The following is a 16,836-nucleotide window of genomic DNA, read 5'->3' as shown; positions in this document are numbered from 1 at the left end:
GACTGCTCCGAGTGCTTTCCTACAGGGGCCGAGCGTTGGTCATAAACCAACTGGTGGCCTCCATGCTGTGGTACCGGTTGGTCACTTTGGCCCCGCCCCCTGTATTTGCCACCAAGATCCAGAAGAAACTCGTCGATTTCTTCTGGGGCAAGAGGAAACACTGGGTCTCTGCCGCGGTCCTGAGTCTCCCGATCGAGGAGGGCGGTCAGTCGCTGGTGTGCGTCCGCACCCAGGCTGCGACTCTCCGCCTTCGGACCCTGCAGAGATACCTGTACGTCGAGCGTCCTCCCAGATGGTGTGCGCTGGCGACGTATTTTTTCCGCCAGTGTCACTGCCTTCAAGACGACACGCAGCTCCCGGTGGAGTCCGTTAGCCGCGCCTCTCTGAGGGAGTTGCCTGTCTTTTACCGGGATCTTTTCCGAGTCTGGAACATGGTCGCCTCCAGTCAGGGCGCTCCCCCGCCGGCGGAGGAGAGCGCCTCGGCTGTCCGGGCGGCCGACTCCGGGGACGGTCCGGCGGGCGGAGGAGTAGCCGAAACCCCCGGGACGCCCCCCACTGCGGGTGGCGAGGGGGCTCGGGAGTGCGGAGCGATCCCGGCCGAGCTGACCCCCGCTCGGCCGGAACTGCTCATCGGACCCAGGCCCCGAAACCCTCCTCGGGAGCCGGTCCCGCACAACCCGAGCCGCCTCTCGGAAATGCCCTCCGTGCCATTCCAATCGGCGCGGAGGGGTTTCCTGTACGGGCTGCTCCTGCACACTCTCCACTTCCTCGCCCTCGTCAGCCGGCCGGACACGCCCTGGCGGTCCGCGTTGCCATCTGGCGGCGAGGGGAAACCCCGATGGAGGTCTCTCTACGCGGGAGTCTTCCCCCTTTACATCGGGGACCTGGGGTGGAGGGTGCTGCACAGAGCAGTCCCGTGCAATAGGCTTTTAAGTAGGTTCACGGACTCCCAGGCCACCTGTACTTTCTGCGGCCTGGACGAGTCCGTGTTCCACATTTATACGGAGTGTGCGAGGTTGCAGCCCCTATTTGAGTATCTGAAGGGGCTGCTCCTCAAATTCTGGCTGCACTTCAGTCCCACGCTCCTGATCTTTGGGCACCCGGTGCGGAGGGGCTTGGGCCGGGAGGAGGATCTCCTCGTCGGTCTGCTCCTGGGCCTGGCCAAGGTGGCAATTCACAGGTCCAGGTTGCGGGCCGTCGGGGGTTCCGTCCTCCCCGATTGCCTGCCCCTCTTCCGCGGTTACGTTCGCGCCCGGGTGTCCCTGGAAAAGGAGCATGCGGTGTCCGCCGGTACGCTTGAGGCCTTCCGCGACCGGTGGGCACCGCAGGGACTGGAGTGCATCGTCGACGCCGAGAATGGCATTTTAATTTGAGTTTTTTGTTTATTTATCTGTTTTAATAAAGTTATTTTAAAACTGTAAATATGTACATAAAGGGGGCCTGAGGGATAAAGGCCCCCTCGATGTGAAAAATATAAAAGGGGCCTGGGGTATAAAGGTCACCTTGTGGAAAAAAAAACGGCAAAAAAAAAAAAAAAAGAAAAAAAACGGGGTTAGAAAAGAAAAAAAAAAAACGGGGTTAGATACAGAGTAAAGCTCCCTCTACACTGTCCCATCAAACTCTCCCAGGACAGGTACAGCACTGGGGTTAGATACAGAGCAAAGCTCCCTCTACACTGTCCCCATCAAACACTCCCAGGACAGGTACAGCACTGGGATTGGCTGCCCACTGATTTGGGAGCCTGAGTGCATCAACGAGGTGCAGCTGACAGTGCTGGTGGCAGTTGGAGGTTGCAGAGGTGGAGAGAGGAGCTGCACTGAGCAAGGGAGAGCAGCTACCAACAAGCAGAGGAAAACTCCAACAACAGTCTCCATTAAAGAGAAGAAAGGGACATTTTGTGGAAACAAGGCTTTGTCTGGAGGTGGGTGCTGAACACCAGTAATTTACTTTGGACTGTTGGGGGAGGAACAAGTGGCTGGAACAACAAGGGGTGGGGCTGCCAATTCAACAGGAGTCTGTGCTGCTGCAAAAGCACACAGGGAAGCTCCCTCCCCACCCCAATTGCCAAACCTGGGTCAGCTGAAGCTGCCCAGCTAAACAGACGGAAGGGGATAGATAGTGCCTGGGCAGCTTCAGCTGACCCAGGTGAAGACGACTCCCCCAACCAGAAGACCGGAAGACCAACTTCAAAGACTGTTTTAAGTGTACTGTGAGCACCACCTCCAGAAAGCAAGTCATCCCTTCCAGCCTGCCTTTGCCTCTCCTCTCTTACCTCAGCCTCTCCACTAACCTGTTGTTTGTTTGTTTGTCTTTTCAAATTTTTCTGTGAATCTGTTATTTAGTGTGCAAGTCCACAATTTGGGGTGGGTTTAGCTCTTGGACCCATGGCAAGCCCTTCATCACCGGTGGCGGGGCCCTCTACTACCTACGCAGCTGCAGCTTCTGTGGCTGCCCACGTGGCCCCGTCACCCTTTAAATTATTGACATGCAGCCATGGGGTGAAGAGCTATCCCCACCCCAACATGTCTATTGAGGCCTGCGTTAAGGCAATGGCCGTGGTTGTCGGCCCCTCGGCCATTGTTGCGGCCTCAAAGATGTATGGGAAGGCTGTGTTCTTTTTGAAGACCGAGCGGGCGGTGTCCCTGGCCCTGAGTAAAGGGCTCACTGTGGGGGGGACCTTCCTGCCAGTGGACCCTCTGGGGGCCACTGCGCATCGGATAATGTTGTCCAACGTCCCACCCTTCATTCCCAGTGAGCTCCTCCTCCCCCACCTGCACCATCTGGGGGAGGTGAGGTCGGGGATCACCCCAGTCCGGCTTGGTCTTCGGGAGCACAGCCTCCAACATGTCTACTCCTTCCGCCGCCAGTTATTTATGCAGCTGGCGCGGGAGGAGGACACGGAGGGCCAATTTAATGTGGAGTTCCAGGGGACGGCCTACCGCGTCTTTTGGACCTCGGACGGGGCGCGGTGCCACGTCTGCAAGGGGGTGGGGCATGTTCGTAAGAACTGCCCCAACCTCCCGGCCGCCAGCTCCACCTCGGCGGCCCAGAGTGGTTCCACAGCACCTCCTCCCACTCCCCCCGCACATCCAACAGACACCGCTCAGTCGGTTCCGGAGGCTGTGGTTTTCACAGCCTCTGGCGGGGAGGGGAGCGTCCGTCCGAGCGGAAGGAAGACGCGGGGAAAAAAGAAACATCGTGAGGCGCGTCCCCTGGACACTTTGACTCAACCCGAGCCTGAGCTCAGCCCAAAGCCCATTCCCATGGAATCCACCTGTCCCAGGGCTGGGCTCAGGCCCAGGGTGACTAAAAAAGGAAAAAAGGGTGCGGAGGCGGAGGCCTCTGATGACATGGAGGTCTCTGAGTCTCCGCGCCCAAGTGCGAAAAAGAGGAGAAGGCACCCCTCCACAGAAATAACACAGGGCCCTGAGGTGCAGGGCCCATCTGTTGGAGGGGAGCTGCCTCCTGTTTCTGGTCCTCAGGTGCCCCCTACCGCCACCACCAAGGCTGCAAAGTCCGGGCAGGTGCTCCCTATTCCTCAGGATGGAGGGGAGGGGATGGCCCCGGTACGTGAGGCCCCTCCTGAAGGAGTAAGTGGGGCCCTGCTTGTGGTGGGGGAGCCTGGGGAAACCGCCCATTCCGCCACTGCTACTGGGTCGGGTGTCCTGAATGAAGGGGAGGGCGAGGCCCCAGAGGGCCGGGCCTCCCAGCCGGAGTCCACCACCAACCAGGAGACACCCGACCCAGTTATAACTGAGAATGCTGCCCCATCTGCTGGGCCTGTGGGTGCTGGCGGAGCGGGAGATGGCCTCCTCTCGCCGCCTCCAGTCTCGGCTCCGGCTGGTTTCCCGGAGTCCGGAACTTCTGTCTCCCCTGGCCCAGTCATTGGCCTGGGGATGGAGGTGGAGGGGGGTCCTGAACCGCTGGTGCCTACAGGCTCCAGTTTCACAATAGAACCCAGAGAGGACTCCTCCGCCATCGATCCTGGGGGTGGGATCGTGACGGAGGCGGGACCAGCTGGCGCGGCCGGGACGTCCGCCCCACAGTGTGTGGTGGATGTGTCGGCCGCTGGCGGTGACGACCCGGAGGAGGATGGGGATTCGGTGCGGGGCACGGAGGATGATCTTGATTCCATCGCCAGTGAGGTGGTGGAGTCCCTCGTGCCTCCCACCGAATCTCCTCTCATCCCCACGGCGGAACTCCGGGATTTCCTCGCGGCTTGCAGAGGTTGCCGCAATAAAGTTCAGCTGGCCCTCGACCGTTGGTCGAATCTGGCGCTAATCATCCAGTCCGTCCGTGCCGCCCTTAAGATAGCGGGCAAGCGCGCGGACGTGAAACTGGTTGAGAGGCGCCGTTTTAATGTGTTCCTCAATGGGTTGCTGGGGGAGTGGAGGGCCAGGTGCACTTCCACTCCCTCCTCACAGTGAGCTGTTGGTGACGGGTTTTACGTACCTTTGACATGAAGATAACCATAGCCAGCCTCAACATCAATGGCAGCAGAGGGGCTCACCGCAGATTTCACAATCTCTCAGTCCTTAGGGAAGGGAGATACGCGGTGAGCTTTCTGCAGGAAACCCACACCGTTCCGGGAGACGAAGCCACCTGGCTCCTGGAGTGGCAGGGTGGGGTCTACATGAGTCACCTCACCCCTATTTCTAGTGGGGTGGCTATCTTGTTGGCCCCGACTTTTCAGCCGGAGATCTTGGGGGTCAAGGAGCTAGTGCCGGGCCGCTTGCTCCACCTCGCCGTTCGCCTGGGTAGCGTGCCGCTCCACTTTGTGAACGTGTACGCGCCCAGGCCCGGCGCTTTGCAAGCGCGCTTCTTTGAAGAAGTGTCCGCTCTCTTGAGCTCCATCGATAGCGGCGAGTGCATCATCCTCGGGGGGGATTTTAACTGCACCCTCGAGGTGGGGGATCGCTCCGGTCCCCAGCGCGGCCAAGCGTCGGTGGAGAAGTTGAGGGGACTGATCAGCTCCCTTAACTTGGTGGACGTCTGGCGGAATCTCCATCCCGACTCCAGCGCCTTCACGTGGAGGTCTGGAGGAGGGGGGTCGCGAATCGACCGCCTCTACATTTCGCAGGCGTACGTCTCCCGCGTCTCGGCGGCCTCCATGCGGCTGGTGCCGTGCTCGGACCACCGCCTGGTGTGGGCGGAGTTCACTCCGCTCCGCACGCGGGCGGGGTCCGCGTACTGGCACTTTAACAACCGGCTGCTGGAGGACGTGCGATTTCGGGACTCGTTCTGTCGATTCTGGGCCGACTGGAGAAGGAAGCAGGGGGGCTTCCCCTCCTTGAGGCTATGGTGGGATGTGGGCAAGACTCACATCCGCGTCTTCTGTCAGGAGTACGCGAAGGGGTCGACCAAGAGGCGGGAAGCCGAGGTCGGGCGCCTTGAGAGGGAGGTGCTCGACTTGGAATCCCGCCTCGGTCATGCCGTCGCGGACCCGGCCCTGTGGCAGGCGTACAAAGAGAAGAAGGGCGCGCTGAGGAACCTGCAGCTCATAGGGTCCCGAGGCGCGTACGTGAGGTCGCGGATCCAGATCCTGGAAGATTTGGACCGCGCCTCACCCTTCTTCTACTCGCTGGAAAAATGGCGGGGGGTCCGTAAGCAGCTCGTCGAGCTGCTGGCCGACGACGGATCCTCCATCACGGATCCGGAGGGAATGGGCCTCCTGGTCCGGACGTATTACAGTGCGTTGTTCTCTCCGGATCCGTCCAGCGAGGATGCGCGCAGAGTTTTGTGGGAGGACCTGCCGCAGGTCAGCCCGGAGGGCGCCGAAGGATTGGAGGCTCCGCTCACGTTGGCGGAGCTGACTGGCGCCCTCCACCAGCTCTCGAGGGGCAAATCCCCAGGGCTGGATGGGTTGACCGTGGAGTTCCTCAGGGCGTTCTGGGACGTCCTGGGGGACGATTACGCGCGGGTCCTGGGGGAAAGCCTGGCGACCGGGGAGATGCCCCTCTCGTGGCGCAGGGCGGTCATCGTCCTGCTGCCGAAGAGGGGCGATCTCCGCCTGCTTAAAAACTGGCGTCCGGTCTCCCTCCTCAGCACGGATTATAAGATCTTTGCCCGGGCTATGTCTACCCGCCTGGGCTCCGTGCTGGCCCACATGATCCACCCCGACCAGTCCTACACGGTCCCGGGCCGGTCCATCCAGGACAACATCCACCTGGTCCGGGACCTGATCCATCTTTCCCAGAGGACTGGTCAGTCGGTCGCCTTTCTCTCCCTCGATCAGGAGAAGGCGTTCGACAGGGTGGATCACGATTACCTTTTCGGGACTCTGCGCGCTTTCGGACTCGGGCCGCATTTCGTGGCCCGGGTCCGACTTTTATACGCCGCCGCAGAGTGTCTAGTCAAAGTTAACGGGTCCTTGACGGCGCCCCTTCGATTTGGGAGAGGAGTGCGTCAGGGGTGCCCCATGTCCGGCCAACTGTATACCATCTGCGTGGAGCCCTTCCTGTGCCTGCTTCGCAGGAGGTTGACGGGATTGGCTCTGCGCGAGCCGGCCATGCGGGTCGTCCTCTCGGCTTACGCCGACGACGTGCTCCTCGCAATCACAGATCCCGTTGACTCGCGGAGGATGCGCGACTGCCAGCAGACCTTTTCTGCCGCGTCCTCCGCGAGGATCAATTGGGAGAAATGTTCCGGACTCCTGGTTGGTCAGTGGCGGGTGGACTCCCTGCCGGAGGAGATGACACCTTTTGCGTGGAGCACCACGCACCTCCTCTATCTGGGAGTCCACCTTAGCCCCGCTGAGGAAGCCTGGCCGGCAAACTGGCAGGAGTTGGAGGCGAAAGTCACCGCTCGGCTGGGGCGCTGGACAGGACTGCTCCGAGTGCTTTCCTACAGGGGCCGAGCGTTGGTCATAAACCAACTGGTGGCCTCCATGCTGTGGTACCGGTTGTTCACTTTGGCCCCGCCCCCTGTATTTGCCACCAAGATCCAGAAGAAACTCGTCGATTTCTTCTGGGGCAAGAGGAAACACTGGGTCTCTGCCGCGGTCCTGAGTCTCCCGATCGAGGAGGGCGGTCAGTCGCTGGTGTGCGTCCGCACCCAGGCTGCGACTCTCCGCCTTCGGACCCTGCAGAGATACCTGTACGTCGAGCGTCCTCCCAGATGGTGTGCGCTGGCGACGTATTTTTTCCGCCAGTGTCACTGCCTTCAAGACGACACGCAGCTCCCGGTGGAGTCCGTTAGCCGCGCCACTCTGAGGGAGTTGCCTGTCTTTTACCGGGATCTTTTCCGAGTCTGGAACATGGTCGCCTCCAGTCAGGGCGCTCCCCCGCCGGCGGAGGAGAGCGCCTCGGCTGTCCGGGCGGCCGACTCCGGGGACGGTCCGGCGGGTGGAGGAGTAGCCGAAACCCCCGGGACGCCCCTCACTGCGGGTGGCGAGGGGGCTCGGGAGTGCGGAGCGATCCCGGCCGAGCTGACCCCCGCTGGGCCGGAACTGCTCATCGGACCCAGGCCCCGAAACCCTCCTCGGGAGCCGGTCCCGCACAACCCGAGCCGCCTCTCGGGAATGCCCTCCGTGCCATTCCAATCAGCGCGGAGGGGTTTCCTGTACGGGCTGCTCCTGCACACTTTCCACTTCCTCGCCCTCGTCAGCCGGCCGGACACGCCCTGGCGGTCCGCGTTGCCAACTGGCGGCGAGGGGAAACCCCGATGGAGGTCTCTCTACGCGGGAGTCTTCCCCCTTTACATCGGGGACCTGGGGTGGAGGGTGCTGCACAGAGCAGTCCCGTGCAATAGGCTTTTAAGTAGGTTCACGGACTCCCAGGCCAGCTGTACTTTCTGCGGCCTGGACGAGTCCGTGTTCCACATTTATACGGAGTGTGTGAGGTTGCAGCCCCTCTTTGAGTATCTGAAGGGGCTGCTCCTCAAATTCTGGCTGCACTTCAGTCCCACGCTCCTGATCTTTGGGCACCCGGTGCGGAGGGGCTTGGGCCGGGAGGAGGATCTCCTCGTCGGTCTGCTCCTGGGCCTGGCCAAGGTGGCAATTCACAGGTCCAGGTTGCGGGCCGTCGGGGGTTCCGTCCTCCCCGATTGCCTGCCCCTCTTCCGCGGTTACGTTCGCGCCCGGGTGTCCCTGGAAAAGGAGCATGCGGTGTCCGCCGGTACGCTTGAGGCCTTCCGCGACCGGTGGGCACCGCAGGGACTGGAGTGCATCGTCGACGCCGAGAATGGCATTTTAATTTGAGTTTTTTGTTTATTTATCTGTTTTAATAAAGTTATTTTAAAACTGTAAATATGTACATAAAGGGGGCCTGAGGGATAAAGGCCCCCTTGACATGAAAAATATAAAAGGGGCCTGGGGTATAAAGGTCACCTTGTGAAAAAAAAAGGTAAAAAAAAAAAAAAAAAAAACGGGGTTAGATACAGAGTAAAGTTCCCTCTACACTATTTCCCATCAAACTCTCCCAGGACAGGTACAGCACGGGGGTTAGATACAGAGTAAAACTCCCTCCACACCATCTCCTGCTCCAGCCATCCTGAGGCCTCTTTGAATGAGTTGCCAACTGAATGCCGTGTTAAAGACCGGACCAAGACCCCCTCAAGCTCCTTTGATGGGGGAATCCCTGAAGCTTTTAGGGCAGGAAGCTTCCATTTTTTCTGGACCAGTTCAATCCCAGGCCACAGAGGTGAAAGGTCAGAGGTGTAACTGACCACACACAAACCCCCTCCCTCTCTGCCCTGGGTTGTTGGATAAGGATTTTCGACTCGGGCAGTGATGGTCGCCGAGCAATCTAACACTGAGAGCAAAGCTATTTTCCCCAACCCCTCACTGCCTCGCGAGACTTACTGAGGAGGGAGTCACATCCTCTGGCCCCGTGTCCTTGAGGTGCAATGTGAAAATAGCTTCCGCGTGTTTCAGGTACTCGGCAGTCTTCCTTTTCACAGCATCGCACCGCTCTGCGCTCAGGTCACCTGGAAACACAAGACAGGTATCCATCGACAAGACCCTTCTGCCCGTTTGATCCCAGAATCCTAACCCACATCCCCTCTCCATGGCACAGCCCCCCAGCTGTCTCCTCAAATGGGGATCAGAATTACAGGGCCCATTGTGCCAGCCTCACCCACTCCAACTACCCACTCATGCCAGCTCTGGTGTAGGTACAGGTGCATCAGGAAAAATAGCGATATAGTAAGCTTTTAAAATGCATATCTATGCATTAGCACTGGTCCGCACCAGCTTATCTGAGACTTTGAATATTACCAAGAACAGCAGTGGGGAATTCTGGCATGTAATAAACATCCCAAGGTGCTTCACAGGAGCGTTATCAAACAAAATTTGTCCCCGAGCCACATAAGGAGATATTAGGGACAGGCGACCAAAAGCTCGGTCAAAGAGGTCGGTTTTTAAGGAGCGTCTTAAAGGAGGAGAGAGAGAGAGGTGGAGAGGTTTAAGGAGGGAATTCCAGAGCTTAGGGCCCCCCAGGCAGCTGAAGGCTCGGCCACCAATGGTGGAGCGATTAAAATCAGGAATGCTCAAGAGGGCAGAATTGAGAACATAAGAAATAGGAGGAGGTCACATGATCCCTTAAGCCCCCTCCGCCATTTAATAAGATCACAGCTGATCTTTGACTCAAAGTTCACTTTCCCACCCAATGCCCATACCCTTTAATCCCTGAAGTGTCCAAATATTCTATTGACCTCTGTCTTGAATATACTCTGTGGGGTAGAGAATTCCAAACATTCACAAGCCTCTGGATGAGCACAGAGATCTCGGAAGGTTGTGCAGCTGGAGAGATTGCAGAGATGGGCAGGGGCAAGACCATGGAGGGATTTGACCCAGGACAAGCTTCCTGAATACAAATCTCTACCATCCCGCTGGCAGGAGGCAGAGGGTAATGGTCGAGGGTTTTGCACTGGAGTGCTGACTTGGGTTGCAATAAAGTGCTACAGTGGAAGTTTGGGAAGTGAGGATAATTAAGGGTTAATTTTATCTTAAATCTAATCTGTCTTTTATTTAGCAGATCAACTTAACATTGCTGTTCGGGTTGGGGAAGGTAAGTTTTGGACCAGCTTTAAACAGGGTTCACTCAGTCTCTGCTTGCAGCTGCACCTTGTTAATTAGAGAATTGGTTTAAACCAGTTTTCAGGGGGCTAGAGTGAGTCAGTATAAAAGTACAGTGCTGACTTGGGTTGCAATAGAGTGCGACAGTGGAAGTTTGGTAACTGAGGAAGTTTGGTAAGGAGGGAGCGAGGAGCTCCTTTCATTTCCTACCTGTCCTCAGAGTGAGGAGAGCCCAGAGAGCACAGCTGACTGGGAGAAGACTCGGAGGGCAGAGTTCCGGACCGGTAAGTATAAAAAACTTACCTCTGGTAAAAAAAAACTGAAAGTGACATCACAGGAAAGCTGTGACCTGATTGGCTGGTAGGGAATTTTTTTTTACTTGAAGAAAATAAAACATTGATAAAAATTGATTAAAACCCTAATTAACTAATTAATAAGAGTAACTAAACCAGAGGGAGGAGATTACTGTATTTAGTTAGCATTTAATATTTATAGTAGGAATCTAGCACTAGGGACCGTATAGTTATAACAATTTAGTAAGGATTTAATAAGTATTTATTTATCTTAAATTAATTTATTAATTAGTGCTAGAAATGTCAGTTAGAGGGGTGTAGTGCTTCACCTGTGAGATGTGGGAGGTCCGTGAAGCTTCCAGCGTTCCAGACAACTACATCTGCAGGAAGTGTACCCAGTTGCAGCTCCTCACAGACCGCATGGATCGGTTGGAGCGGCAACTGGATGCACTTAGGAGCATGCAGGTGGCAGAGAGCGTCATAGACAGGAGTTTTAGAGAAGTGGTTACACCCAAGGTGCAGGCAGATAGATGGGTGACCGCTAGAAGGGGCAGGCAGTCAGTGCAGGAATCCCCTGTGGCTATCCCCCTCTCTAACAAGTATACCGTTTTGGATACTGTTGGGGGGGGGGAGATGGCCTATCAGGGGAAAACAACAGCAGCCAGAGCAGTGGCACCATGGCTGGCACTGTTGTTCAGCAGGGAGGGACAAAGCGCAGAAGAGCAATAGTTATAGGGGACGCTATAGTCAGGGGCACAGATAGGAGCTTCTGTGGACGTGAAAGAGACTCCAGGGTGGTATGTTGCCTCCCTGGTGCCAGGGTCAAGGATGTCTCTGAACGGACAGGGGGCATTCTGAAGGGGGTGGGTGAACAGTCAGACGTTGTGGTACACATCGGTACCAATGACATAGGCAGGAAGAGTGACGAGGTCCTGCAGGATGAGTTTAGGGAGTTAGGTAGAAAGTTAAAAGACAGGACCTCTAGGGTTGTAATCTCGGGATTACTCCCTGTGCCACGTGCCAGTGAGGCTAGAAACAGGAAGATAGTGCAGCTAAACACGTGGCTGAACAGCTGGTGTAGAAGGGAGGGTTTCAGATATCTGGACCATTGGGATCTCTTCAGGGACAGATGGGACCTGTACAAGAAGGACGGGCACAAATATCCTGGCTGCAAAGTTTGCTAGCGTCACTCGGGAGGGTTTAAACTAGTGTGGCAGGGGGGTGGGAACCAGAGCAGTAGGACAGCAAGTGAAATAAATGAGGGGGAACTAGTAAATAAGGCCAGTAAGACTAAGAGGAAGAGCAGGCAGGGAGATGTTGCGGAGCACAGCGGGACTGGTGGTCTGAAGTGCATTTGTTTTAATGCGAGAAGTATAACAGGTAAGGCAGATGAACTTAGAGCTTGGATTAGTACTTGGAAATATGATGTTGTTGCTATTACAGAGACTTGGCTGAGGGAAGGACAGGATTGGCAGCTAAATGTTCCAGGATTTAGAAGCTTCAGGCGGGATAGAGGAGGATGTAAAAGGGGTGGGGGAGTTGCATTACTGGTTAAGGAGAATACCACAGCTGTACTGCGGGAGGACACCTCGGATGGGTCATGCAGCGAGGCAATATGGGTGGAGCTCAGGAATTGGAAGGGTGCAGTCACGATGTTGGGGTTTACTACAGGCCTCCCAACAGCCAGCGGGAGGTAGAGGAGCAGATATGTAGACAGATTTTGGAAAGATGTAAAGGTAACAGGGTTGTAGTGGTGGGTGATTTTAACTTCTCCTATATTGACTGGGACTCACTTAGTGCTAGGGGCTTAGATGGGGCAGAATTTGTAAGGAGCATCCAGGAGGGCTTCTTGAAACAATATGTAGATAGTCCAACTAGGGATGGGGCCGTACTGGACCTGGTATTGGGGAATGAGCCCGGCCAGGTGGTCGAAGTTTCAGTGGGGGAGCATTTCGGGAACAGTGACCATAATTCCATAAGTTTTAAGGTACTTGTGAATAAGGATAAGAGTAGTCCTCGGATGAAGCTGCTAAATTGGGGGAAGGCTAATTATATTAGCAGGAACTGAGAATTTAGATTGGGGGGCGGCTGTTTGAGGGTAAATCAACATCTGACATGTGGGAGTCTTTCAAATGTCAGTTGATTAGAATCCAGGACCAGCATGTTCCTGTGAGGAAGAAGGATAAGTTTGGTAAGTTTCGGGAACGTTGGATAACGCGGGATATTGTGAGCCTAGTCAAAAAGAAAAAGGAAGCATTCGAAAGGGCTGGAAGGCTAGGAACAGACGAATCCCTTGAGGAATATAAACACAGTAGAAAGGAACTTAAGCAAGGAGTCAGGAGGGCTAAAAGGGGTCATGAAAAGTCATTGGCAAACAGGATTAAGGATAATCCCAAGGCTTTTTATACATATATAAAGAGCAAGAGGGTAACAAGGGAAAGGGTTGGCCCACTCAAGGACAGAGAAGGGAATCTATGTGTGGAGCCAGAGGAAATGGGCAAGGTACTAAATGAGTACTTTGCATCAGTATTCACCAAACAGAAGGACTTGGTGGATGATGAGTCTAGGGAAGGGAGTGCAGATAGTCTCAGTCATCTCATTATCAAAAAGGAGGTGGTGTTGGGTGTCTTGCATTAAGATAGATAAGTCCCCAGGGCCTGATGGGATCTACCCCAGAATACTAAGGAAGGCAAGGGAAGAAATTGCTGGGGCCTTGACAGAAATCTTTGCATCCTCATTGGCTACAGGTGAGGTCCCAGAGGACTGGACAATAGCCAATGTTGTTCCTTTGTTTAAGAAGGGTAGCAAGGATAATCCAGGGAATTATAGGCCGGTGAGCCTTACGTCAGTGGTAGGGAAATTATTGGATAAGGTAGTCAAGAAGGCATACGGTCTTGCCTTCATCGGTCGGGGCATAGAGTATAAAAATTGGCAAGTCATGCTGCAGCTGTACAGAACCTTAGTTCGGCCACACTTAGAATATTGCGTGCAATTCTGGTCGCCACACTACCAGAAGGACGTGGAGGCTTTGGAGAGGGTACAGAAGATGTTTACCAGGATGTTGCCTGGTCTGGAGGGCATTAGCTATGAGGAGAGGTTGGATAAACTTGGATTGTTTTCACTGGAACGTCGGAGGTGGAGGGGTGACATGATAGAGGTTTACAAAGTTATGAGCGGCATGGACAGAGTGGATAGTCAGAAGCTTTTTCCCAGGGTGGAAGAGTCAGTTACTAGGGGACATAGGTTTAAGGTGAGAGGGGCAAAGTTTAGAGGGGATGTGTGAGGCAAGTTCTTTACACAGAGGGTGGTGAGTGCCTGGAACTTGTTGCCGGGGGAGGTGGTGGAAGCAGGTACGATAGCGACGTTTAAGAGACATCTTGACAAATACATGAATAGGATGGGAATAGAGGGATACGGACCCTGGAAGTGCAGAAGGTTTTAGTTTAGACAGGCATCAAGATCGGCGCAGGCTTGGAGGGCCGAATGGCCTGTTCCTGTGCTGTACTGTTCTTTATTCTTTGGTTGTTTTTGCGATTGGAAGCCTCTGACCAGTGGTGTACCACAGGGATCGGTGCTGGGCCCCTTGCTGTTTGTAGTGTACATTAATGATTTAGACGTGAATACAAGAGATATGATCAGTAAGTTTGCAGATGACACGAAAATTGGTGGTGTCGTAAATAATGAACAGGAAAGCCTTAGATTACAGGATGATATAGATGGGCTGGTAAGATGGGCGGAGCAGTGGCAAATGGAATTTAATCCTGAGAAGTTGAGGTGATGCATTTTGGGAGGACTAACAAGGCAAGGGAATATACAATGGATGGTAGGACCCTAGGAAGTCCAGAGGGACCTCGGTGTACTTGTCCATAGATCACTGAAGGCAGCAGCACAGGTAGGTAAGGTGGTTAAGAAGGCATATAGGGTTCTTGTCTTTATTAGCCCAGGCGTAGAATATAAGAGCAGGGAGTTTATGATGGAGCTGTATAAAACACTAGTTAGGCCACAGCTAGAGTACTGTGTACAGTTCTGGTCACCACACTATAGGAAGGATGAGATTGCACTGGAGAGGGTGCAGAGGAGATTCACCAGGATGTTGCCTGGGCTGGAACATTTCAGCTATGAAGAGAGACTAGATAGGCTGGGGTTGTTTTCCTTAGAGCAGAGAAGGTTGAGGGGGGACCTGATTGAGGTATAAAAAATTATGAAGGGGCATTGATAGGTTAGATAGGAAGAAACTTTTTCCCTTAGCAGAGGGGTCATTAACCAGGGGGCATAGATTTAAGGGAAGGGGCAGGAGTTTAGAGGGGATTTGAGGAAAATTTTTTTCACTGAGGGTGGTTGGAATCTGGAACTCTGCCTGAAGAGGTGGTAGAGGCAGGAACCCTCACAACATTGAAGAAGTATTTAGATGAGCACTTGAAATGCCATAGCATACAAGGCTATGGGGCAAGTGCTGGAAAATGGGATTAGAATAGATAGGTGTTTGATGGCCGGCACAGACATGATTTTCAGTTTGCCCAGATATCTCAAGCATAGCCGTCTCCTTCAACTGTCTCTGGGTTCCTGAGGGCTTTTAACTCATTTTTCCCAACTCCTCTCTTCCTGCCTCCCCATCGCACTCAATCCCTTTTATAAACTCGAGCGTACACCATCAACGTAGCCCTGTGCTTTTGCCCTCCCTTCCTTCCCAGGCTGCTGGTCCGAGCGCTGGAAACCGTCTCGCTGATATTACTGTTACTGTTTGCAGTCAATTCAGGCCCAGAGTGATTTCTGACACGAGTTTTGATAGCTGGGGAGCGGGGTGGGGGTTTGGCAGGATATTGGAGAGGAAATTCCCAGACGTTGCTTGCTTCCCCGCCCACCGGACAAAATGAACTGAGTTTCTAACCCGGCTTTTCGCCTCTTCCGGGAGATCGAGGCGGGTTTGGGGAATGTATATAATGTGAAGTGGGAGGTATCAGGATTGTGTGGGATGAGCGGGAAGGACCAGTGATTGTTAACATGTAAAGGAAGTCTTGGCAACATACTACTGTTTGTCGTGGAAGCAGATTCACCACCTACCTTGTACCCCTTTCAGCAGAATGTCCACTCCCTTCCGATAGCAATTAAACGCGATTCCGTATTCCTGGGTGGCTTCTCGCTCCAGCGCCTCTTTGATGCACTCGGCCGCCACACTCAGGTACTCGGCGCCGTCTAGCCCGTCGACTGCTGGCCCCGCGGCCGGCTGTCCGTTGTCTGGTGGCACCCTCAAATGCAGCAGCCGCCTCTCCAAGTCCTCGGGCTGTTCCTCGTTGGGGTGTGTCCCGGCCTGGGGGACGATCAGTGCCAGGACGTTGCTCTGTTGGTTAGGGTCAGGTAAGGGGTCTGCAACACAAACAACAATGGCTTTCCCTCAACCTATCAGACTCACAAAAGGGAACAATGTGAATCTTAGAATTCTATTTACTGAGTGCGAAAGAAGGGAGGTTTAGCCTCCCACATTTCCTCCTTGTTTCCTGTATTAACCAGAAGCTCCACTGGGCCAGGCACATCAACACTGAGGCGACAAGAGTAGCCTGGAGGTTGGGCACTCCACTGCAAATATCTCAGCTCATTAGCCCTCAAGCCTCCTCCATCATCTATAAGTAGCCTGACGGATTCATCACAAGACTAGACGGGTGCAGCCGCCACACTCAAGAAACTTGGCGCCCTGTCCAGGAACGAGAAAGCTCGCTTGGCTCTGCAACTGGACTCAACGTCCAGTCCCTCCACCGCACCGTGGCTGGGGGGGATGCCGGGTTGGCAGGGCAGGCTTGAGCAACCCGAGATTATTCCAACAGCCCCGCCCAGCCTGCGGCCTCCAGCGCGGAGAACGCGAAGCCGCACCGCAGAAACATCACTGCCCCTAACTCATCCTGACGTGGCATAAGTTGCCGCCAATCCTTACTATCATTGTGGCAACAGCTGGGAACCCTCAAACGAAACCCATTGTAGGAGCACAAGGGTCACTAGTATGGGAAATGGAAGTGTCACTGCCGCAGTGTAGTGGGAGCTTTACTCTGTATCTAACCCCGTGCTGTACCTGTCCTGGCACAAAGACCAGTGAAGCTCTGGTGTCACAATCAATTTAATCTGGGTTCAGGTTTGTTCCAATACCGGGGTCCTTGCTCCCTCCCACAGCACCCCTGGGTGACAGGGCTGTCAATCCGCTGAGGAGCACTTGTGAGACTCTGCAGGGCGATGCGGGATGGCCTGCCCTGACCCACCTTCCTTGGCACATGGGTCAAACAACGCCAGCTCGTTGTCCGACAGAGGGGACCCGGTCTGCAGCCTGGTCTCGTCCTCTTCTTCCTCAGTCCCAGAGTCGCACAGTGAGCTTGTTTCTTCCTCTTTCTTCTGCCCAGGATCCAGTTCATCTGCCAAGACAAGAGATGGAATCCTTTCAGCACTGCAGCAGGTAAAGAACGATACACCGGAGACACAATTCCGAGACTCCCAGGCTGCAAACAAGGTCAATCCTACACGACACATGGCCCACAGTTCAGACTG

The 16,836-nt window shown here is 54.9% G+C and overlaps 1 protein-coding gene across 1 annotated transcript in view; it reads right to left on the bottom strand.

Annotated features, from left to right (window-relative positions):
- snx15 (sorting nexin 15) overlaps positions 1-16,836 on the bottom strand; it is a 48,124-nt gene that overhangs the window by 11,785 nt on the left and 19,503 nt on the right. Inside the window, exons 6-8 of the mRNA XM_068021889.1 lie at positions 16,554-16,703; positions 15,370-15,672; positions 8,801-8,925 (exon numbers count right to left, since the gene is read on the bottom strand). Coding sequence (XP_067877990.1) covers positions 8,801-8,925; positions 15,370-15,672; positions 16,554-16,703 — 578 coding nt within the window. The remainder of the gene's footprint in view (positions 1-8,800; positions 8,926-15,369; positions 15,673-16,553; positions 16,704-16,836) is intronic.

The sequence above is a fragment of the Heterodontus francisci genome, chromosome 44 (genome assembly GCF_036365525.1).
Source record: "Heterodontus francisci isolate sHetFra1 chromosome 44, sHetFra1.hap1, whole genome shotgun sequence".
Lineage (NCBI taxonomy): Eukaryota > Metazoa > Chordata > Chondrichthyes > Heterodontiformes > Heterodontidae > Heterodontus > Heterodontus francisci.
The sequence above is the reverse complement of the archived record's forward strand: the minus strand, read 5'-3'. Positions and strand labels throughout refer to the sequence as shown.